At 48.7% G+C, this 23,693-nt stretch overlaps 1 protein-coding gene across 5 annotated transcripts in view; it reads left to right on the top strand.

Annotated features, from left to right (window-relative positions):
* DNMT3A (DNA methyltransferase 3 alpha) overlaps nucleotides 1–23,693 on the top strand; it is a 112,409-nt gene that overhangs the window by 65,402 nt on the left and 23,314 nt on the right. For 2 of the 5 annotated variants that reach the window (XM_077330590.1, XM_077330571.1), the window contains one exon: nucleotides 218–250. The exons of 1 other annotated variant lie outside the window; for it this stretch is intronic. In XM_077330590.1, coding sequence (XP_077186705.1) covers nucleotides 218–250 — 33 coding nt within the window. Of the gene's footprint in view, nucleotides 1–217; nucleotides 251–11,409; nucleotides 11,816–11,952; nucleotides 12,438–23,693 lie in introns of those variants that run through there. 2 more of the 5 variants (XM_077330599.1, XM_077330609.1) reach the window with 2 other exon arrangements.

The following is a 23,693-nucleotide window of genomic DNA, read 5'->3' as shown; positions in this document are numbered from 1 at the left end:
AGGATTTGTGGTCTGTGGTGCCATGCCAGGTTACCCCCCATCTTAGATGGATTGGCTCAGGGCTCTCTTCCTTGAACAGCCACGCCCTCCTTCCCTACTCCCCAAATTTGCCCTGCTGCACCTGGCCCAGGACAGGTGGTGGACGGAGTCTGAGTTGCCCGTTTGCTGTGGCTCTGTGTGTGCTAACTCCCTCCTCTCCTTTACCTTTCTCCCACAGACTGATAACCCACCGGCAGCTCAGCTTGACAAGGTTCGTGGCACACCTTTGGGGTTTTGGGGGGAGGCTTGTCTCTCATGTGGCCTTCATACCGGGGCTTGTGTGCTGGGCGTGTGGATGCGCACACACACAAACATGCATTCACACCCTCCCATGTGTGTGCCCGCTGCCATAGAGTTGTACTTGCTCATGCACACCTGCATACACTCAAGCACAACCATATATCTGCTTTGCTTCTGTATTATGTGATTTTTGGAAACCATTGGGGTGGGTATGGAGGTAACCTGTTGCTTACAAGGCCTCTGACCTGGGCATGCATGAAAACTTTGCCCTTCCCCACCAGCCTCTCTTTCGTTCTCGCTTTCCCTCTTCTCCCCCCTCTCTCTTTCATGTACTCAGACCCACACTTGATTTCTTCCAAGATTCTCTTTCCATGGCACAAATGCTCATAGGATACTTGGCAATCTGAGCATTTTGATGTCACTGGTTGTGCCTGTGTTATGCCTCCTGTAGACCTTCCCCCTCGCCCAAACTCCCACCCAAATTGCATCTATATTTAGCAAGACAGATTCCTCATTGCAACATTGCAACTTTAGGAAGAGATTTAACCAGGGCTGGATGCACTCTGCATTCTGCTACAGGACAGCTATTTCATTCTGCAATGTGCATAAATCATACAAATTAACATTCATATACTAGTTTGTTTTGCATAATTTATACTACCATTTTTACTGTTTTGCATAATTTCTCTTGCAATTGGGGACAGGCAGAGGATTATAAAGGACCTTGGGGCCTCAGCCTCTCTAAATTTTATCTCACAGGTTTATTGGCATCCAGGATGTCACCAGGCAGTGGCTAGTTACTTACGAAAACATCTTGGGAGCCATAAGGTCTAGAAACTTGTTTTTTCCCCCCTTTCAGTGAAAGACAAGCTTTTTAGGAAGCTGATTTCTGTGGCCTTTATTGTGTTCTGCTGCTTCAGATAATAAAACTTAGGGGAATTGCAGCCTTTAATAAATGAGTTGAGTTGGTGTGTTCAGCTGTTGAAGGCTTAATGGTAGATTAAAATTAGCCACCTTGGCTCCTTCCCACCCACCCAGTTCGCTGGCCCTCTGAGCAGAAAAAGATTCTTCTCAGGATTTTGGAAAAGGGTACTCTTCCTTTCACTGGGACAGATTTGATTCGAGATACAAGAGTGGCCCTTCCTGTTTATATCCAAAAGTAGCAGGTTACCGTGTCATTGGGAAGAACCACAGCTAGTGGCATGGTGCCAGTTGTGCAGGCAGAATGTCCCAGGTTCGTTTCCTAGATAGTGCAGTTAGAAAAGTCTTCACTCTCTCTCCTTGCTAACCCTGGAAAACAAATCTGGCTATACCAGAGCAGAAAGACCAGTGAGTCTGACTCAGTGTAACGTGGCTTTGTATGCTTCTGATTACAGAGTTCAACAAAGCAAGATGTTTTGAAAGCTTTTAGTTCAGGTAGCCTTACAGAAAGTATTAGAAAGGTTTACTGATGACTGTGATAATAACTCAGTGGAGCCTCCATGCTCAGCGGCATTATACCTCTGGGTACCAGTTGATGGAAGACAGATGGACTGGCTGTTGCTTATATCAGTGGTCCCCAACCTGCGGGCCGCGGCCCGGCGCCGGGCCGCAAAGGCCATGGCGCCGGGCCGCGGCTCCCTCTCCCCGCTCCCCCCACCCCCGCAGTAAAAAACTTCCCAGGCCGCAAGCTTGCGGCCCGGGAAGCTACTTACTGCGGGAGGGCGGGGAGAAGGAATCAGGGCCGGGCCGCGCCCGTGCAGGCCGCGCCGGCGCGGCCCGATCCACGGGCGCGGCCCGCGGGTGTGGCCCGATCCGCGGGCGCGGCCGGGCGCGGCTCGCGGGTGCGGCCGGCGGGCGCGGCCGGGCGCGGCCCGATCCGCGGGCGCGGCCCGAAGCGTGGGCGTGGCCCGCGCGGGCGCGGTCCCTGCGGGCGCGGCCCAATGCCCTGCCGGTCCCCAGCCTAAAAAAGGTTGGGGACCACTGGCTTATATGCCCTGCTTATTGGATTTGTGGAAGCATCTCGCTATCCTTTACAGAAGCTGAACGTCCTTCGATCTGATACATTGAGATGACATTTACATACTGAACATCTCTTTCAAATTGGGACTTGTACAACACAGGAGTCTCGGTCATTGTTTGGGTAGACTTTGGCTTTGGTGGGGTACTGTAAGGACAACGATGCCGTATTCTGAAGTGTGGTGAAAGCTGCCCTCTTCCTGTAGGATCCTCAGAAAGGCCATTTCCTTGAGTTTTTGCCGTTTGTAAATATGTTTAAATTGAATGGATTGATTAATCATTTAAAAGCTGGCTAGTTAATTGATTTTTTTAAAAAAATCTTTAAATGGTTGACAACCCTACTTATAAATTGTTTATCCTTCTGTGAATCCCTAAAGACGACTATACAGGGCTGATAACGATAAGAAATGGTTTGTTATTCTGCCATCTGTTTTGTCAGCTGATACTTCTCTGGTTCAGCTTACTGGCCAGTTGTACTTGGCACCGTCCTTGGTCCCATCCAGGCACAAATTTAAGTGGTGCTGTACACTCTTAATGGGCATGCTGTGCCTCTTGGTGGGGCTCCTGCAGTAGCAAAACTGGACAGACACACACAGCATGAGTGTGCTGTGGAGCTGCAGTGATCACTGACAGCCTGCAACACAAGTGGGTGCATGGTGTCCCTTGCAGTGCCAGTGCTGGCATCCATTGCTGCACTGCTGCTAGGGAGCAGGGGGGGGGGGCGGTCTCTGAAAATAGTGAGCCTCATGCATTACTCAACTGGTGTGCTTGCCGGTCTGTCACAATTGTTGTCCTGGCCAGAAGCAACAACTGGCCATATGGATTTTTCTCTCCCCCTTGCAATGGTTATCGGTAACCAGTTTAGACTCGGGGCATCCTGATCCAAGGCCAGCACCTTGGCTGCCACAACACAGAGCTGTGTAGTCAGGCTGGCCCTAGTTTTGCTGCAAGGAAGGGTTGGTGGTGGGGTCAGGAGGAGCAGAAGCAGCTGGATCCCTGCCTGGCAAAGGGTGCGGGGAGGCGAAACAGCCATGTCGAAATAAGGATGCAGGGGACAGTGAGATTCGGGCAGCTGGTGAAGAACCCGCAGCCCCTCCTTGTAGAAACCGCCGCAGAAAAAAACTGAGGGATCCCCCACTGGGATGTGAGCAGCATTTCCCTCCCCATTGACAACTCATGTGATTATTCCTCCCTCATGTGAAGGAACCTGCCACAGGTATTAGGTAGATCTATTCACACCGAAGAAGGATTTGTGTTCATGGCGGCATGGGGGGGGGGGGAGATACCAACCGCAGAAGTGCCCCATGGCAAGGGCAGAATTTCATTGCAGCATTGCGCCACCGTCCCCTCCCGACATGCTTCCTTGCCTGTCCATGCTCTTCCTTGCTGTCTCACCGCTGTGTCTCCCTAGCAACAGGTCCCTTTGCACGCCGCTTGGGCTATTTATAGCTCTGCCTGGCAGCCACTTGCCATGGGCATCAAGTGAGGAAGCAGAAGGCAGGGGCCAGGGAGGTGCCTGTCTGTTGTGTGCAAATAAAGGAGCCAGCTCCCCCCCCCCCATGCCTCAGCCATGGGGTAAGGATACCTGTACGTGGTGGGGCAAGGATACCTGTATGTGCAAAGGAGGACCCTGTCAAGGTGGCACAGTGGGTTCCCCAAAGAGGCTGAGATGTCTCCGCATTAAGCCCTGCCCAGGGAGGCATGCCCTCCCCTTCACGCTCGCTACAGACAGAACTACAGGGACTAGACAGCCATCCTGGTCACAGCCGCGGGGGAGAAGCAGCTGTTCCTAAGTAGTCAGGCTGCGGTTTGAGGGAGGTGTCTCTCTTCCCTGCTTGAGCAGGAAGAACAAGGCAGCCTCCTTGGGCAGCAGTACCAACCAGAGACGTGACCAGACGCAGCGGCTGGGAATAAACAGCCCATGTAGATCTGATGTTGGTCAGATGAGCGTATGAAGCCACTTTATACCAAGTGAGACCCTGGTAGCTGCTCTGCTCAGCCTCGAGCAAAAGAAGAGCTCTGCTGTTGTCTGTTTCCTGAGGTCTTTAACTGGAGTTGCCCTTGATTGAACCTGGAGTCTTCTGCAAATAAAAGCAGATGCTCTGCTACAGGGGTAGTCAAACTGCGGCCCTCCAGATGTCCATGGACTACAATTCCCATGAGCCCCTGCCAGCAAATGCTGTCGTCCATGGACATCTGGAGGGCCGCAGTTTGACTACCCCTGCTCTACTACATAGCTGTGCCCCCCCCCCCCCGTAGCATCAGTGTTCTCCTTCTCCCAAAGGCAGTCTAAAGCCCTTTTCATAGAACTGTACACAGTTTAGGTCACCCCTGTTTTTTTTTAAATAAAAAGGATAATAAGCATTTAGGCTAGAGCAAATACAAGCAGGGTGAAGCGTTAATTTAGTGAATGAGCATCCAGCACTGGGTTATCCAGCCTGAGTTATTGGAAAGGGCTTTTGCTTTACAGTTATGTAATCTGCCTTGAGTTTCAGTGAGAAAGGGGGACTACAAATGAAGTAAATAAGTACAGCTCTATAAATCGGGCAAGAAGAGGATAGGGCGGTAGGCTGATGAATGATTTCAGAGAAATGGCATGTGGTGTATTCTTGTTCTTCTTAAACTGTACCACTTTAGGCTGCAACTCGCAACTTGAATGCTTACCCATGATGAAAAAAACAGTCTGTGGAAAACTTTCTCAAGCTAAGATAACAACTCTTTGCCCTGATGTGTCAGCTTTCTGTGTGTGGAGCATTTTGACACAGAACTACGCTCAGACACATGACAGCTCACAAGTAGGTGCCGTCTCTGCAAACCTTGTTCTTGGCTAATGAGAAAGCCGGCAAAATCATTAAAAGGATACACACAAGGCATTAACAGCTTTAAAGCTGAAATGCAAACAAGGCTTTTGCCTTCTATTTATTTAAAATATTTACATCCCACCTTTCCACAACAGCCAAAGCAGCTTACAGAATAGACTGCAGTTTTAAACAATTATTTTTTGTATATACGCAGCTAAAACTGCCATGTTGTCATTACCAAGCTGCTGGAGACATTCATTAGTTATTTCTGCTTTGCACCTTTTACTGATGTAGGATTCTTTAGCATCGTATGTGGCAGGCTTATTCCAAAGTGTGAGCAGAGCCACTGAACACAAGTATGCACAGACCTCTGGAATAGAGGGGACCAATCAAATACCATTTACGCACTGGGAAATTCACCGCCCCAGTTCTCATGCAGAAGCACAAATCAGGGGTGGATGAGGTACACCAGGCCACGTGCTCCCCCATGTGGGTGCAGGAAGAGGTGGGGCAACCTGCCACGACTAAAACTGCAGCCCAGCGTGTAACCTCCAGGGCATAAACGGTCAAAGTGAGGTAAAGTTCTGAGTTCTAATCCTGCATCGTCTTGGAATAGTTGTGAGAGCCCTGCCTGGAATGGCCCAGCCAGCCTGATTTTATCCAATCTTGAAGGTTAAGCAGGGTCTGGCCTGACTAGTATTTAGGTGGGCGACCTCCAAGGAATTCCAGGGTCGTTACTCAATGGCAGGCAATGGCAAACCCCTCTGATTGTCTGTTGCCTTGAAAACCCCATGAGGAGTTGCTGTGAATTGGCTGCAACTTGATGGTACTTTCCAGCATTAGGACCAGCCATGAGAAGAAAATTGCTCACAGGTCCTACATCTGTGAAGGGATTTGTGATTTCTGGTACCTCACTTGGTGGATTATGTGGCTCAGGAAGGTTTCTCCCTGGCATAGGTTGGTGGAGGTGGCATTTATGCAGTGAATCAGCTCAGGAGACTGGGTGCAGGACACATAAAATTTTCCTGGGAAAGCTGGACAGATTAGTTGTGCTCATGATCGGAGGCCTAACTTGATCCATCTGAACGTTTCGAATCGGGAAGCAGAATTCCACTCAAGTCAGATTGACCTGTGGAACCCGAGTGTTTTTGATTCGTTTTGCCTTCTTCAGCAGGATGTGGCTTGGCTTGCTTGCACAAGTTGCTCATTTAGTCCCTTTTGTAGAATTTTTTGTTTGGTATTTGGTATTTATTTGGTATTCATACCACCCCTCTTTCAGGAAGGTCAGGGTGGTGTATGGACCTCTTCCCATACAGAATTACCCAGAAAGTTTGATACCCTGTGGGAATATGAACTAGAGTCGACTTAGTCCTGATTCTTCTAACCATTTTACCATGCTGTCTTTCAAGACCTGCTATCTCCTTGGGGCAAAGCCTGTGGCTGGGCTGATGTGGACTGGAGAGAGGCGAGGAGGCTGGTGTAAGGCCCTTTCACTCAGGAATTTTTTGAAGGTTGTGCTCTTGGCTTAAACTGTAGAAATGTATTTAGAACAAAAGAGTGTGAAACAAAGGAAAATGAGGCCCACCAGAGTCCTTCATAGCACCTTGCCCAGATCTGGCCTTGAGGGAGCCATAAGTAAAACCTGGACTGGATCTGCTGCAGACTTCGGTACCTTGGAATTATAATAAAACGTGGACTGTCTGACTATTACAGCGATGTTCAGGTGGTGCAGCCTTTTGGCAAGGTCTTTGGAAGGGTGTCACATACTTCCTGTGTAATAATAAATAAATAATGTGGCTTTTTGAACTGTGATTGTGGTAATTAGGAGATGGTGGTTTTAGAAAATCTGCCCATGAGTCTTTAAACTAATAGGTTCACAGACGTTATCTAGTTTCCTGTCCATAGTGGGGAATTTAGAGTTGGAGAGATCGCTGGTGGAGTGTTTCTGATCCATATGTCTTCCTTGAAACATTCCGGTTTGGCAAGCATGCACTATTCCTACCATAAGAAAACAAACCCCAGAGTGAGGCACCCTATTGCATCCTGTTTTGGGGATATCGTGCAGCTTGGCAAATGGCCAGACCAGGACTCGGGAAGGCAGTTGAGGGGGGCTCTGGAAATTGCAGGGGTGAAGGAACAGTTTGCTGTGCTCTGGTTCCTGCCTGATACGGTTTTTTCCAAGCAAGCAGCTACTCCATAATGAAACGTACTGACGCTCCAGTCTTGGTGTCTCTCTGGTGAAGATGGGACGTTTTGAGGAGGCTGACGGAGCCTTTAGAAGGAAAAGAGCTGGTTCTTGTATGCTGCTTTTCTGTACCAGAAGGAGTCTCAAAGCGGCTTACAGCCACCTTCCCTTTCCTCTCCCCAGAACAGACACCCTGTGAGGTGGGTGAGGCTGAGAGAGCCCTGATATCACTGCTAAGTCAGAACAGCTTGATCAGTGCTGTGGCAAGCCCAAGGTCACCCAGCTGGTTGCATGTGGGGGAGGAGTAAGGAATCAAACAGCGCTATGCCCCCCGCAGGGCTCTGCGAGTGAGAATCTTCTGGTCGTTCCCGGCCCTAGGGAAGCACGCCTAGCCTCGACCAGGGCCAGGGCCTTTTCGGTCCTGGCCCCCACCTGGTGGAATGAGCTCCCGGGTGAGCTGCGGGCCCTGCGGGACCCTTTAACGTTCCGCAGGGCCTGCAAGACGGAGCTCTTCCGCCAGGTCTATGGTTGAGGCTGGGGCTGCCGGGGTACATCGAATGCTCTCCCCCGGGCTTCTTGAACATCGTTGACCTCCTTCTCTTCCACCCCCCCTTTTTTTTAGGAATGGGGGTAGGAAGGGGATCTTATTATTGTGCTGCCATGTTGTGACATTTTAAAGACTTTTAATGGGAGTTTTAATGGGTTTTTTAAGACATTGTAACCCGCCGCGAGCCATTTGGGAGTGGCGGGAAATAAATCGATATAATAATAATAATAATAATAATAATAATAATAATAATAATAATAATAATAATAATAAACCCGGCTCACCAGATTAGAAGTCAGTGCCAGATTAGAAGTTGGCGCTCCTAACTACTACACCAAGCTGGCTCTTGGAGGAGAGTGGAAGTAGGCCCTGACCTGGTTGGCCTAGGCTAGCCGCTCTTGTTATCTCTTGTCAGAAGTGAAGCAGGGTCAGCCCCGGCGGGAGACCTTCAAGGGATGCCAGGGTTCTGACATGGAGATAGGCAAAGGTGAACGGCCTCAGAAAGTCCTTTCGGTTGAAAACCCCAAAAGTCAGCTGTGACTTGATGGCACACACACAGAATGAGAAAAAGAATTATCATTGGCTATATTGGGTTGTGTGACACAGTCTACTGATGTAACAGAATTGATTTTTGCTATATATTCCCTGTTATGTAAGGAGTTCATAGTCTGATGAAGAGTGCTTGCACGCCCTGAATAAATCTTTGTTGGTCTTAAAGGTGCTATTGGACTCTGATTTTATTGTGCTACTTCAGACCAACACGACTACCCATTTGAATGTATCCACAGAATGAGAGTTAGACGTCCTGCTCACTTGTTGAACCTCCCTGACTGGCCAGCCTCTCCTTCTTCCCCATCCAATCACCACTTGGTGTCTCTCTGGTATAGCTCTAGGCTTACCTTTTGCTGACCATATGCAGTGTTGTAAGGAAACTGAGGTATCCAGTCTCCCTTTCACACAGTAGGTGCCAGGAGGTGGTGGTGCAGGGGACTTTTCAAGGGAAGGGTCAAGATATGGACTGGCCACACCTCATCCTCACAGTAACTCTGACCATGGGAGATGGAGAACAAGTGAAGCAAGTGCCCCCTTCCCCTTCTCTTTGGGTTGGCTGTCATTGTTGCTTTTGGTATTTCATGTCGGGGTTTCCCCAATACTGTGGAATGAGACAAGCAAGTTGCAACTGATTTCCCCTGCAGGGAGACAGAGCCTTCATGAGGTTCACCTCCGCTGGCTAAACATGATGGGGAGGGGAGGGTTGGCTTGGGAGGGCTGCATACTTGACAGGGAGCCACCCGGACAAGAAGACAGGTTGGATGGAACACACTTGCACGCTTTCTTCCTTGACACTATTTTGTGACTTCAGGAATTTTTGTTTCCCCCCTCTTCCAGGCTAGCTATATGGTAACTATATGGAGTACACACATATGTGCAAATGTGCTTGTTATTGATTTGAATGCTCTTTTCTGCTGGCTTGATTGACAAGAGTTGAGGCTATAGAGGCCTTTTGCACCAGAGACCTGCTGCACTCCAGATTTGGTATCACACAAAGCTTGCCAATAACACAATCCAGTTATCTAATATTTTCAAAATCTGACCTCCCCAGAGGTCCTGTCTTTCACTGCAATTCAAAACTAACAAATGTGGTTTTCTTGATCTCGGTGATATCTGGGAAGGAGAGTACTGTGGGAACCCAGACATATGCGGCAGACTTTAGCATGCACTTCAGGAACAGCGTGTGTTTTACACTTCAGTGGCTAGAGACTGGGTGTGGTTTGAGCCCTGCTTCTCCCAGGAATTTGTTGGTTGGTCTTGGATGCCCCACTGGACCTAAGTGCTCAGCTATGAAGATGTACCCACAAGGCTGATGTCAGGGAAAACAACCAGAGGTGGTAAAGTGCAAATTAAAAAATGCAATAAGGGAGAAATTACACAGTTCCATAGTTCCTTGAGAGGAAATGTACTTTGAACACGTTTAACATCTGCATTGTGGACGAAGCCCTGCTGCACTTCAAAGCCAGTTTGTCTCCAGCTAGGCCAGAGCTGAAACCCACCATCTGGAGCAAGCTGTGAGTGTGTGAACATAACATCGTGCCAGTGAAGAGTCCCAGTTCCTTGCACGGGCTGTAAGGTTAAAGTGAAGTGTTGCGCTTATGAGCGCCAACCAACAGGGAGCCTTCACTGGAGACTTTTTTGCAGGTTGGGGGCAGATAACCACAGCAGATAATTAATTCTCTTGTTGATATTTCATGTAGTGCCATGGGTGCATGTAGCAGGTTATAGGAGAACATAAGTGGAAAGGGAATTTATATTCTTAAATTTCAGATGAGGAGGGGGTGTACGAGAGCCAACTCAGTTGCAGAGACTTGCACTTTGCTGCAGTTGGAGGGGTCAAGGCTTTGCGGAAGAAGCGGGTTTTGAGCCAGGGTTTGAAGGAAGAGAGAGTGTTGGTGCCTGATGAGTTTTCGGAAGAGGGAGTTTACGGTTCAAATCCATGGAGATGGAACTAGATAAAAGCTAGTCGTGATTAACTTTGGTTTTCATTATGCCTCGGGGCACATTTTCAGTATGATAGCTGTGCAGTTGGCGAGGCTCTACAAGCTGTTTCTCAAGGATGTGTTGCTGGTGTGTTTGGGGAATGTAATCCTCACAGCAAATGAAACGCTATAATTTGATGTGAGGAAGGTGCTATTCCCCCCACTCCAGTGTTTCCGTTGCAACTGCGAGCTTTGCACAGAATGTGCTTGTGCAGATGTTGCAGACACGTATCGGTTAGTGCGTGTGCTGTATTAAAAATTTACCTTTCTCAAAAGGTCCCTCCCCGCCAAAGTTCTCCTGTTTCTTCCTTATCCTGTGGGCTTGGCTCTCCCACTCCCCAGAGTTGAGGAAGGCGGTTTAGTTGGGTTGCTTGCAGCCTGTGCGCTTTACTGCTAAAGCCCCCAGACCATTCCCCCATGGTAAAGGAGATTCCTTGCTGCAAAGCGGAGCCCCTCGGGACTGAGAGGGTGGAGAGATATGGTTGTTAGGATGAGAACTGGGACTACATGGAAGTTGTTTGTGTGTGTGTGTGTGTGGGGGGGGGTTATCTTGTTCGAATTTCTCCTCTTCTGGCGATTGAACTGGACGGGTCATTTAGTCCCTGGTTTAAGGGGGGGGGGTCCTGAAATGAATGCCACACGAAGGCCAAGTGGTTGCTGGGGAGCAGTCTTTTGGCGGGGGCTAATGGAGTCCGCAAACCTTTGCAGATGGTTTGCAGTGGCGCAAGCATGTGACTCCAGCAGCCCCAGTTCCGGAGATCCGGGGGAGGGGGGCGGGACGCCCTTGCCAGTCCTAACGGTGCGTCTTGCGCCCACCACCAATCCCTTCCCAAGCTTTGCATGACGTTCGAGAGTCGTCCCCCTTCCTCATTTGTGTTTTCTGCGTGGCCACTGCATTTGTTTGTATTTTTGCAGCTGCCTCCAAACTCCCGTTGCTCGGGTTGGGGGGGGGGGGTAGAGAGACCAGGGTGGGCATTCGTAGCTAGGAGCGCTCGGGCTTGCAGCCATTCGCCTGCCCCGAGACGGTGTGGACGTGCTTACGGCGAATCCGGATTTGCGGGGGAGGGGGCTGCTCTTTGCAGCTCTGCTTTGGGGGTCCGCTTGGCTGCAGGTCCCCTAACCCCTTTCCTTGCAACTTCGGGCTCGATCTCCGCAGTAGATCCTCGGGGGAAGGCACAATAGCAGCCCGCGTTTCACGCGCATGGTTCTCTCCCCCCCCCCCCCCAGCAGCCAGCCCAGCGGCGGTCTTGCGAACACCCCTCACCTTTCTCTCCTCGCGCCCCCCCTCGCTTCCCTTTGCTCGCAGCCAACCAGAGGAACCGTCCGGCGTCACGTGGCCCGGAGTTTCCCAGACAAAGAACGTTGGCGCCGCTGCCCCCCCTCCCCCACGCCCCCCTCCCCCTCCCGCCCCCTCTCCCTCCAGCCCCCTCGGCAGGACCGCGGTTGCTGCAGCGGCGGGACATGCAGGCAGGTACTGTTGGGGAGGGGGGGGTCGATGGGGCATTTTTTTGGGGGGGGGGTCTTTGTGCCCCCTGCCTCATTTGTAAAGGGGACGGCCCAAAAGGATCAGGGGCGCACTGGGGAGGGGAGAGCCTTGAAGGTGCATCCCCCTTAAAGTAGTTCGGATGATTCTGAGGGGGTCCCGCAGCCGCTGCTGACTTTGGGGGTGCAGGAGGTTCCGGGATTCGATCTTGGCCTTGCAGAAGCAAGGATGCCCCGTTTGAGGATCCGAGCGAAGTGATCAATTGTGTTGCTTGCACGGAAAACTTCGGCGGGGGCGGGGGGGGGAGCGGTTCAGACAGGAGAAAAGAACCATCATTTTGCAAAGGGTCCTTCCTCACTTGGAGGTAGAATCCAGCGCCTTTAAAGAGAGAACCTGGATGGGCGCGAACACCAAACCTGGTCAAAAGTTTTGCCTTTGTTGGGGTGGGTGCGTGTAAGCGTCGGGAATATTTGCAAGCAGATTTCTCTGGGCACTCAGAAGAAGTACTCAAAGGGGGAAGTGCAGCCCTCACTCCTGGGCTCACCGGCCTGAGAAACCTGCATCTTGGCCAGCGGTGTGTGTGTGGGTGCAATATTTGGAAGTGAGTCCGGTGAGTAGCCATCAGGATCGGCGGAGAAGGGGGCGCTAGGCCTGGAAGTTGGAGTTCGCCTTTCCCCGCCAGAGCTGTCAGCCCTCCATTTTGTCCAGAGGCGAGAGGCTCCCTCGCTTGGTTAAGCTCAGGCCCCTTTCAGAAGACGGCTAGGCCAATGCCCTTCTGGTTGCTGGCTCTTCAGCGGGGGGGGGGGGGGGGATTGTGAGGGGAGGGCCATGGTATGGATCACTCTTGTTTCCTCTCCCCCCCCTTAACCTGTTCTGCAAGGGTCTTCCTACTTCAGTTGCAGATACTGTTTGTGCTGACGTTACCCGGAACCGCACAGGTCCATTCCAGCCGCTGCAACCAGGGTCTGGCCCAAACCAGCTCCAAAGGCTTAGCCAGCAGCAGGAAGGGGGAAAGGTGAAAGGCTGCTTGTCGGGGGAGGCAGGCACTTCCTGAAACCCAGTAAGGGAGGCCCAGACAGCATATCCCTTGGAAGGCTGAAACTAGTGGCACCCTGGACTTTGGAGCACCCAGGCGCACACTGGGGAGGGGGTGGCCAGAAGCTGCAGCATCTTCTAGTTAAAATGAGATAGCTTTCAGTGCATGCCACCTTTTGGAGGAAAGCCCTATCATGCAGTTCGCTGGCCAATGTGAGTTGCCTGCTCTATCCATTATTCTGCTGAGGTTACAGAGAGTGTGACTTGCCAGTGCTTATGCAGTGAGTCTAACTAGCCTTGTATTCAAATCCTGGTCTGATTTTCCACTGTGACACTTACTTCTGAGCTAAATGTTTTGGTTTCAGGGAGGGAATTTGTTAAAGAATGTTTTAAACTTCTCCGTGTTTGTGTGGCATTAACAAAATCGTGTACAAGTTCTACTGGTCAGTGAGGCTGGGGGCCTCAGTGGGGAAGGGTTCACCATTCCCCCACAGTACATTTGAGCATTCCTTTCTGGAACCAGAAAAAAGTTCAAGTCCAGTGGCACCTTTAAGACCAACAAACTCTTATTCAAGGTAGCAGCTTTTGTATATACACATAGATCTTTGGATATACTGAAATGGAAGTTCATTTCAGTATTATGTTCACTGTTATAAATGTATATATAACAGTGAGCAACAAATTAGTATACACATGATAAAGAGTCCAGTAGCACCTTAAAGACTTTTTAAAAATGGCAGGGGGAAACATAGTGAAGGAAATAAAATATAACAAAATTGGAGATTGATGGTCAGATCTACCCTTCTTAACTGTAGAATGTTTCTCACTGGAATTGAACTGAAAACAAACAGGGACTATAAAAACTAAGCTCACTATTCCATTGTGATCCTTGCATCTGTTAAACATCTTTATTATCCTGTATGCTAATTTGATGTTCTCCCTTTACCCATATGCGTGGACTGGTAACTTCCATTTCATTGAAGACGTGTGTATGCACGCAAAAGCTATTTATACCATGAATAAAACTTAGTTGGTCTTAAAGGTGCCACTGGACTTGAACTTTGTTCTGCTGCTTCCACCAGAATCCACCTGAATCTACTTTCTTGAGCCAATGTGTGGAGAGAAAGGATCCGAAACAGGGTCTGAACATTGTTTCCTGTGAGCCATTCACCATGAATTTTTGTTTGCAAGGTTATCTCCAAAAGGACTTATCTGTGGATTTCAGTTCTCTTGGGTGCTAGGATCTGCATTCACCCATGATATTTTGGTGTCCTCTTAAGTCTATAATCTATTGTACCTGGTTGTCCCAGTGCTCTGTATAGAGAGCAACAGTGAAATGGTAGGCCGTAGTCAGTGTGGAAGGCAGAATATATAGGCAGAACAGCTGACAGGAGCTTTCTTTGCTTCCTCCTGTTAGACTTACTCTTCCTCCATTTTGTCCAGGTTCCAAGAACCTTTGGCACGTGTCCCTCACTAAGTAGGTGGCTAGACCACAGTGGGACTGTATAGCTTTGTGTCCACCGTTTTATGGAAAGATGTTGACTATGCAGATGTCGGTGATAAAAAGTTCAAAAGGCATGGCAGGAAGATTAGTTTTTTAAAAATGCCTTTTCTCCACACCACCCAAAACCCACATCATCTCCCTATAGATTAGTCAGGGTAATGTGGGTTAGCGACCTCTGAGGAAGAGCCAGCACGCCATCTCTGAATGCCTGTGGGGTGCAGGGAACGGTTCAGTAAAACAACTCCAGATGGCTTCAGGGAGAGGAGAACTGAATCATATGCTGACAGGGAAGGCTGGGGGGGGGACCTCATACATATGAAAGACACCACCCCCCCAAAAAAATCATCCAGCTATGAATAGGAAATGGTAAGGAAGGCTTGTATCCTTTGCTTGAAGTCCCTCCCTATAGCTGAAGGAGGGGAAAATAAGTTGAGGAGGATTCTGTGAGGAAGGCAGTACTCCATAGGTTAAGGTGACCACATTGGTAAAGCGGGACACCATTGACCGGGGGGGGGGGGTTCTTGATTAAAATGTTGTCTATATGGAGCAACAAACATTTTCATAGAATGCATAGAACGCAAAAATAGTATTGTAATATATATATATATTTTTAAATTTCAACATAAGTACAATTTGCCAGGTGCCCCCAGATATCCCTCCAAAAGTGGGACAGTCTGGTCACCTTACCATAGGCCAGGGGTAGTCAAACTGTGGCCCTCCAGATGCCCATGGACTACAATTCCCAGAAGCCCCTGCCAGCATTCGCTGGCAGGGGCTTCTGGGAATTGTAGTCCATGGACATCTGGAGGGCCGCAGTTTGACTACCCCTGCCATAGGCAGTAGCTTTGCCCCAAATGAAATGGATGTAAGGTGTGAAAGCTTATGAGGACTGGAGGTCTTGAGCCTACAGGTGGTAGAACAGGGCGCTTGTACTTGAGACCTCATCCTGTATTTGGGCTCCCCCCTGCCCCAGGTGTGCAAATTCCTCCATTTGAAGGTGCCAGCCGACTGCTTATTCTCCAGGGGGTTAAAAGCAGTTTGGAAAAACGGGTTACTGCTTGTGATGGGTGTACTCTTGGGGGTTTTGCCACTGGTAAAACCAGGGTGACAGAGTTTGGGCGGGGGTGTTCTCCTTGCTTTCACTGTTTAATTAAAGGTGACTGTGTGTGGGGGTGTACATAATGGAAAACAAAGCGGCATACCACTTTTAACTCAGTTCAAAAAACCATTAGCCTTTGATCAGCGATGTGTAAACTCGCCCAGTGCCAGGTTTTTTCTGTATATTTCTGCAACTTTTAAGATAGGACTGTTTCAACTTTTATCAGTCTCTTTCCTTGAGTCAGGAAACAGTCTTCTTCATGCTGAAGAGTTTGTGTCTAGACTCCACTCTGTCTTGCTCTAAGAGTTATTTGATGCCACTTTGGATGGTAATGAGATGAGGGGTTCTCTCGTTAGGTGCTCCACCCCCCTCCTCCAGGCCTGACACATCAAATGCTTCCCTTCCTAAGTACCAAAGCCTTAGAGCTCCCCCTCTTGTTCTGGCCTGCTCAAGTAAGTGAAACTATTTCATAGAATGTGGATGAAATACCTGAATCTTTAAGACCTGTTATATAATTCTGGGAGGGGCATCCTTGTCTCCCCATTGGAGACTTTACGCAAGACACAGGGCTACTCCTTCCAAGTCTTCAATGGCATGAAGTGAATAGGAAAACTTCACTTTACTCCTAACTGAATATCCAAACTGCTAAAAACCAATGCAAGGGACAGTAAGCCCCATCTCCTAGTAGCTTTTATATTGAGCTCTTCCACCAAGAGTGGAAAGTAGTGTCTTAGCATCAAACTCATATTCTCCTCTTTGCCCCAGCTCCTCGTGCTTACCAGATATTTGAACCCATTGTGGTCAGCAGACAATAGTTCGCCTTGAAAATTATGGCATATGAAAAACATCTATTAAAGCAGAAGTGTGTTGCACTCATTCACTATATGGACACCCCTGCAACCAGCCTTGAGAGTTCGTCTCCCCAAAACAGATAGTGTCCTTAATTATGTTGTACATATGTTGTACAACTTGTACATTTATGGTGACTGCAGGAAGGGGGCTTTCAAGGCAAGTGAGAAGCAGAGATGGTTTGCCATTTCCTACCTCTACAGAGCCTTCCTTAGTAGGTCTCCCATCCAAGTATCATCCCAGCTTAGCTTCTGAGATCTGACCATGCTGCCTTCCCTTTAGTGTCATTAATTAGCTCCGTGAATTGTTTAGCATCTCATAATCTCCTCTGTGCTAAAAGGAAAGTTGTGAGCATACACTGAGCATAAGAGCCCTGCTGGATCAGACCAATGGTCCGTCTCGTCCAACATCCTGTTTCATGCAGTGGCCAATCAGTTCCTCTGGAGAGCCAACAATAGGGTATAGAGACTGAGGCCTTCTGATGTTGCCTCCTGGCTCTGAAATTCAGAAGTTTACTGTCTGTGAATGTGGAGGTTTCCCTAAGTCACCATGGCTAGTAGCCACTGATCAACCTATCCTCTATGAATGTATCTAATCCCTTTTTACAGTTGTTTATTCCTGCAACCATCACTACATCCTCTGGCAGTGAATTCTATATTTGAATCATTCTCTGTGTAAAGTCACATGAAGTGGGACTCTTGTGAAGTGAACAGGTGGATAAGGGCGTGAGGGCCTCTTCAGTGACTTTGGCTCCAACACCCTTGCTATTTGGATCAGAATCCTGTGGCTCCACACTGAAGTTCACATCAGAACCGCCTCCGAAGATGCCTAAAAAGGGGGCCTGAAACAAAATGAGTCCAGCTGAATCACCATTGCTTCAACAGCATTCAGGCTCACCTTGGAACCAAAGACCTCCTTGCCACAGTCTCACTCCCAGACTTGAGATCAGCAATCCTCACCTGACCCCAGTGACCTTCAACACTGATGATCGTTAGATTGAAATCTCCCTGATGCTATGGCTTGCCATTGAGGCTCAGTGTCAACTCATTTCCAAGACTCAAGATCCCCTCGCCATCAGGAAAAGTATTACAGTCCCCAGATTCCTCAGAGGATGGAATCTTGAAGGCACCTCCCACGGGACCACCTGTGCCACAGGAGAAAGGACAACCAGACCTACAACCACCAAATCAGTAGGCACTCAAGCAAAATTCTTGGAGCCCATTTCAGTTCATGTCATTAGAGTGGGCACAGTGCACATCCCTACAGTGTCCATATCCATGGAAACCTGCAAAATATCTAGTCTGGATTCTCCCCATCATGGTTTAAATTCAGAGGATGCACTGTAGCAAATCTCAGAAGCAGGCTTGGAGAGTACTTCAGTGCCATCTTGAGAATACAGCTGCTGACCTATCTACACCGTCGACAACAGAGGACCTGAAGATATATTCAGGGTGATTGGTCCAAATGATGAGCCTTGAATCTGGAGTTCAACACGTTGGAACTGCAACCATCAGATCCTATAATTTAGCGATCCCCAACCTGTGGGCCGCGGACCACATGTGGTCCTCCGACTAATTGGAGGTGGGCCCCGAAGGACGCCTTCTCCCCCCCCCCGACCCTTTACTTCATCCCCCCCCCCCAGCCCTTTACAACACACTTCATTGTTGTGGCGTGTCTGTATCTTATTTTGAAGGGATGTTTAAACATTACCATAGCGATCAGAGAGCGTTAGGGCAGTGGTTGAGAGTAGAGGAGTAAACTACCCCCCCACACACACACAGGGCCTCAGTAAAAGGCATTGAGTGGTCCCCGGCGTTGAGTGGTCCCTGGTGATAAAAAGGTTGGGGACCACTGCTATAATTAATATATCCCAATTCAGTCCTATGGCAGTTCCTTTGCTGCAAGGGATTTAGGATACAGCTTTAGCCATCTGTGCAAAGTCGTCCACGGGACAAAAATTGCAGAGTGACAAAAATAAGGGAAGCAAGAGCTTAATGCTGCAAGGCATAGAGCTGATTATAATAGCCTCTGGCTTTGTCATTCAAAGGCATTTTTGGTATTTTGCTCTTCAGCCCTTCCATTGGATGTGGTTTTGGAAGAACAAATTAACAGCAAAATCCCTGAGTATAACAAAGGTACTTTCCAAGGCAGATTCAAAAGCATCCTCAGCCTTTCTGGGCACAGAGCTACATATACCAGCCCCCTCCGTCCCTTCAGCAGAACATCAGGCCGCCCTATACTCAGCAGTCCCAAGCCCTACATACTATCAGTTGTGCTTCTCCCACTCAGTCAATCGACTTCATTAGGGCCATGCTGGATTCCCATAAAGGGAAACCGTATTTGCCCTTACCAGGGTCAAGTTATATGAAGAAATTTCTGTTTGACAGATACCATTCATCCAAACATATATAAAAACAGTTGGGTTATATGGCTTCAACCACTGCAGTGGTTCCATATGCTCACTTGTGCAAGTCTCAGCCAAGTTTTACCTGAATAAACAGGAAGGCACAGGATCCCTCTGCCTGTTCAGAGAAACCACAGTGAGCAATAAGGCAGAGTCCAGTTGATAGCCGTTCATAATACAGGTCTCAGCAACATAATAGCAATCACTATAGCAGGCTACGCAGACAAGCATAGAACAAGAGTGGTCTTTTATCAGACCATTCTCTGCCCCCGATATTCAATGAACAGAGAGTACCCGAGGACCTATTTGCCTAATTTGGCAACAAGAAATGCTGCTACTTCTGCTCCAGGTCAAGAAAAGACCATGGCGTGGCATGGCTAGATATTTTTTTTGGGGGGGGGTCACAGTCAGAATAGTTCAGCAGTGGAATAGGCTGCCTTAAGAGGTAGTGGGCTTCCCTTTACTGGCGGTTTCTAAGCAGTGGCCTGACAAATACTTATGGATGCTTTAGGCTGATCCTGCACTGAGCAATTATCTGTTTATCAGCCCGCCCACCCTCCTCCTAGGGCAAGTGAGCTTGTTATCCTCCCTTTTTGGATTGCATAGAAGCCACAAAGATGAAAACAGGGTTGCCTCTACTTGTACCTGCTGTTGATTGAGTGGTCTTCTGTGTAGGCACACAACCCTCCCCCATTTCCCTGATGTGGGTTGCCATCGTGCAGAGGCCTTATCACCGGAGACGTGAACTCTGGGGAACACTGTGCCTCTATCACATGACCCTTTGGGTGGAGAAAGGGGTCTCTAGAGAGGGGCAGCACTCCTGAGTCTAGAAGCTTCTTCAGAAAAGCTTGTAAGCTCCTTTCCATGGCTGGCCTGCAATCAGTCCCACGTGTGCCTGCACCGAAGACCACTCAATGAACAGCACATACAGGTAAGTGCAACTCTGTTCTCCATCCCTGTAGGCCTCTAGCATCCACTTTTACGCCCTAACTTAAGAAAGTTGTAGACCCATTTGTTATGAAAAACCTGAATCAGTCCCTTTACATGGATGAAAATGTCAAATGCAAGTGACACAGAAGAAAACTGAAGAATTAGGAATACACTTTCATAGCTCAAGCCAGGAAGCTTTTGCAGCTAAAAGAGAGAATGTGTATGTTATGTTCATCCAGTTGATTCTTTCCTTGTCTGTTACATGAGAAGAATGGTTGTTTGCCACAGATACGTTCTGTTTGCATATCGCATCCTGAGGCTTTTTCAGCTGGGCTTACTTATTGTGCATAAATACCCAACAGTTAAACAGAAGTCCTGTCTCTGGCTTGGGACAGCCACTGCTGTTTGCCCAGCAGGCAGATCAGATCAAGACATTCTATATCAGGGGAGGCCAAACTGGCTCTCCCTGAGGCTCATGGTAATTGTAGTCCATGGACATCTGGAGAGCCACAATTTGGCCACCCCTGTGCTATATCAAACAATTCCAGAGGCTGCCATCATTGCACTACACAAACTCTTCTTGTTAGGCTACTAGCCACATAATGGCTTATCTGCAGTTCCAAGGTTGAGACCTTGGAATGTTCCCTTGATTCTGCTATATTTGATCTCCCAGATTCTACAGCCTCTCCCCTTGGCCAGCTGCTATGTGCTAGATGGACTGCCAGATTCTTTCCTGACAGAGAGGCTGTGCTTTCAAGAGCTGCATGGCAGGTGGAACTAGTAACAGGACTTTTCCCATCACTGCATCTGCGGAAAATTGCATCTGCTGTATTTCTCCCTTTTACAGATCTGGTAAAAACACTGAGGTTCCATCAGGTAGCACATACAGACATACAAGGAGGGCATTTGTCTGGTGTAGTCTTTGGATCCTCGTAGTATCTTTGTTCCCCCCCCCCCAATGATGCCACTTCCCAGTATGGTAGACAAGGTACAAAGGTCATCAAGGGACATGGACTCCAGAAATGGAGCTGCAGTGGGGAAAATTCTGTCCTAAACGTTAAAGTTCATTTGGTGGTATGGGAGAAGACAGTCCCATGAATGGGACTGATGGGTACAATAATGCACAGTGCAATTTCTGAGAGGGAATCATAGAGCCAGGAAGAATTGCCCTTCCACTGACCCACTTACTCCTACTTGCTAATTAGCCTCTGAAGTCCAGTCCACAGACTCCAGCCAAAACACATGACAACATGAGCTGGTGCAAATAATGGTTCTAGGACTGCCATGAGCCAGGATGTCCCAGAATTCTGTAGAAGCAGGCCAAGGCATTCCCACAAGCCCGTTCCTAATTCAGCCCAGATTTACCCCCTTCCCCAACAATATTTTCCTTTTTCGGGGGACGTTTTGTTTATATAGTTTGGCTTATTTTTTAAGTTCAGAGTTTTAAAATTGGGGCTTTTAAAAATCTGTACTGGTCACTCCCTAGCGGCATCTCTTTAAACAGTTCCATTAATTTTATGGGTTTTAAATTGGTAAGTCATATTTCTTCCTCTTTTTTTATGTAACATGTTCCATTTTAGCAATATTGTGATCTGCCTTAGGGAGATTCAAGTGGGAAAGTGTGAGATGCAATCCAGTTAATAAATAAGTTCACTTTCTTAACCTCTCCGTCTGCAAATCTGGGCAAATAAAGTGGTTTGCCTTACGTGTGAAGCACTTTGGATATTTAACTAAGCTGTATAAAGCAAAGTATCAGTATTCTATTATTAAAAACTGGGTGAAAAGCAGAATGACGTTTTTGTGTGCTGAGGAACAGGGAGGGCTGTCACCTCCTCCCCCCGCCACCCAACCCTGGAGACAAGTCTGCCTGAAATCCAGCAGGGTGATGTTTTACTTTCTACACAGGGCCGCCAGCGGGATTTCCTAGACCTCGTGACTCTTCTGTTAAGGGAACAAAATCTACACTGTGCTCAAGCCCTTTGGCAAGCCTGCCTGGGTCTCCATTAAGGCTGGCAAAAGGGTAGGAAAAACACCCTTTCTCTTTCTCACTTAAATAGAAATTCATTTCTCCCGCCTTTCTCACTAAGACTCCAGGTGGGTTGTATGGTGCAGGTCCGTGCAATCGTTAGGATGAGATGTCTGAGTATCATAGCTAGCCCAGGCTAGCCCAATCCCTTCAGCTCTTGGAAACAAAGCAGGGTTGACTGGCTAGTATCTGGATGGGAGACCGCCTAGGATTTTGGTGGTAGTTTCTCCAAGGAACACTAGGGGTCATGACACAGGCAGGCAATAGCTTACCACAGTGGTCCCCAACCTCTGGTCCGCAGCCCGGTGCCAGGCCACAAGTGTCTCAGCAGTGGGCCACAGCTCCCTCTCCCACAGCAAGACGTTTGCCAGGCTGCGAGCAAATCAGCCGCAGAAGCAACCAATTAGCTTGCGGCCCGGCAGGCTTCTTGCTGCGCGGGGGGGGGGGAGTAGTGTGGCCGCCAGCGTGCTGGGAGTGCAAACATGCATGCATGGTGGCTCTGCGCATACACACATGCAAGAAACTGCCACACGTGCGCGTTTGCGCCCCCGTCAGGCGCAAACACACATGTGCGGGCCCCGGATAGCCCTCTCCCCCCACCCCTTGGCAGCAGTCTGCAACCGGAAAAAGGTTGCGGACCGCTGGCTTACCACTTAACGTTCCTTGCCTGGCTCCCTTTTCTGGCTGCCAAACAATCCTCAGATTGCCTAGCTACACTTCCAATGCCAAACAATGAATTAATAACAGCTTTACAGCAATCCGAAACAAAGTGAGCGAATGAACGGAAATGGGCAGTTGAGTTAAGTAAGATTTCCTGATGATTGCTTGCACATCAAACTTACATCAAAGGGAACTGATTTAAAAGTCGGCAACTTTAGCTTTTGCAAACTAGGTCCATAGTCCCTTCCTTGTAAATTGCAAACTTTCTGTCTATAATCTTAGTGCATTTTGACCAAGACCCATGTGCTTATGGAAAATCCAGCTCCTTTCCTGGCAGTATGAAACTCTTCATATATTCCTTTCTCTGTGCCTCCCTCATTGAACTGTGAGTCCAGGTTTCTGGTGGGAATATGTCATCCCACACTTTTAACACCAAGGATTCTCAGGCCAGTAAATCAAGCTTCCTGCAGAGAAAGTTGTGATGCTTTTTATGGGATGAAGAAGAGTTGGTTCTTATCTCTATACGAAGGAGGCTCAAAGCGGCTTACAATTGCCTTCCCTTTCCTCAGACACTGCGAGGTGGGTGAGACTGAGAGAGCCCTGATATTACTGAAGAAGAGTTGGTTCTTATATACCGCTTTTATCTACCCAAAGGAATCTCAAAGCGGCTTTCAGTTGCCTTCCCTTTCCTCTCTCCACAAGATACGCCCTGTGAGGTGGGTGAGGCTGAGAGAGCCCTGATATTCCTGCTCGGTCAGAACAGCTTTATCAGTGTCATGGTGAGCCCAAGGTCACCCAGCTGGCTGCATGTGGGGGAGTGCAGAATCGAACCCGGCATGCCAGATTAGAAGTCCGCACTCCTAACCACTACACCAAACTGGCTGTTGTACGTTTGAGTTAACTTTGGAAAGGACGATAGGGTCTGCGGGCTGCCAGACCTGGCACCTGTCACACTAGGAGCAGGCCAAGAGGAGGCTGGTAACCAGGAGTGGAAATACCCTAGTGGCCCTGGGCTTCATGGGAAGCCTTGAGGAGCAAATGGGTTTCTCCATTAGCTGCCTTGGGCAGATGTTGAAAAGATGGGATATTAATTTTTAATAAAGGCAACCAGGAGACTGTTTAAAAGGCTGCAACCAAGCTAGCCCAATCTGGGAGCTAAGCAGGGTTGGCTCTAGCTACTATTTGGATTGGAAACCACCAAGGAATATCAGGGTTGTGACAATAGAGGCAGGTGGTGGCCAACCACCTCTGAACGTCTCTTGCCTTGGAAACCCTACTGGGTCCCCATAAGTCAGCTGTGACGATAGCAACTACAACAGTCAAGCAAGGAGCATCTGGAAACATTTGTAGAGTCCACCA

Source organism: Paroedura picta, chromosome 1 (genome assembly GCF_049243985.1).
Source record: "Paroedura picta isolate Pp20150507F chromosome 1, Ppicta_v3.0, whole genome shotgun sequence".
Taxonomy (NCBI): Eukaryota; Metazoa; Chordata; class Lepidosauria; order Squamata; family Gekkonidae; genus Paroedura; species Paroedura picta.
Note: the sequence above shows the minus strand (reverse complement) of the source record. Positions and strands in the feature narration are given on the sequence as shown.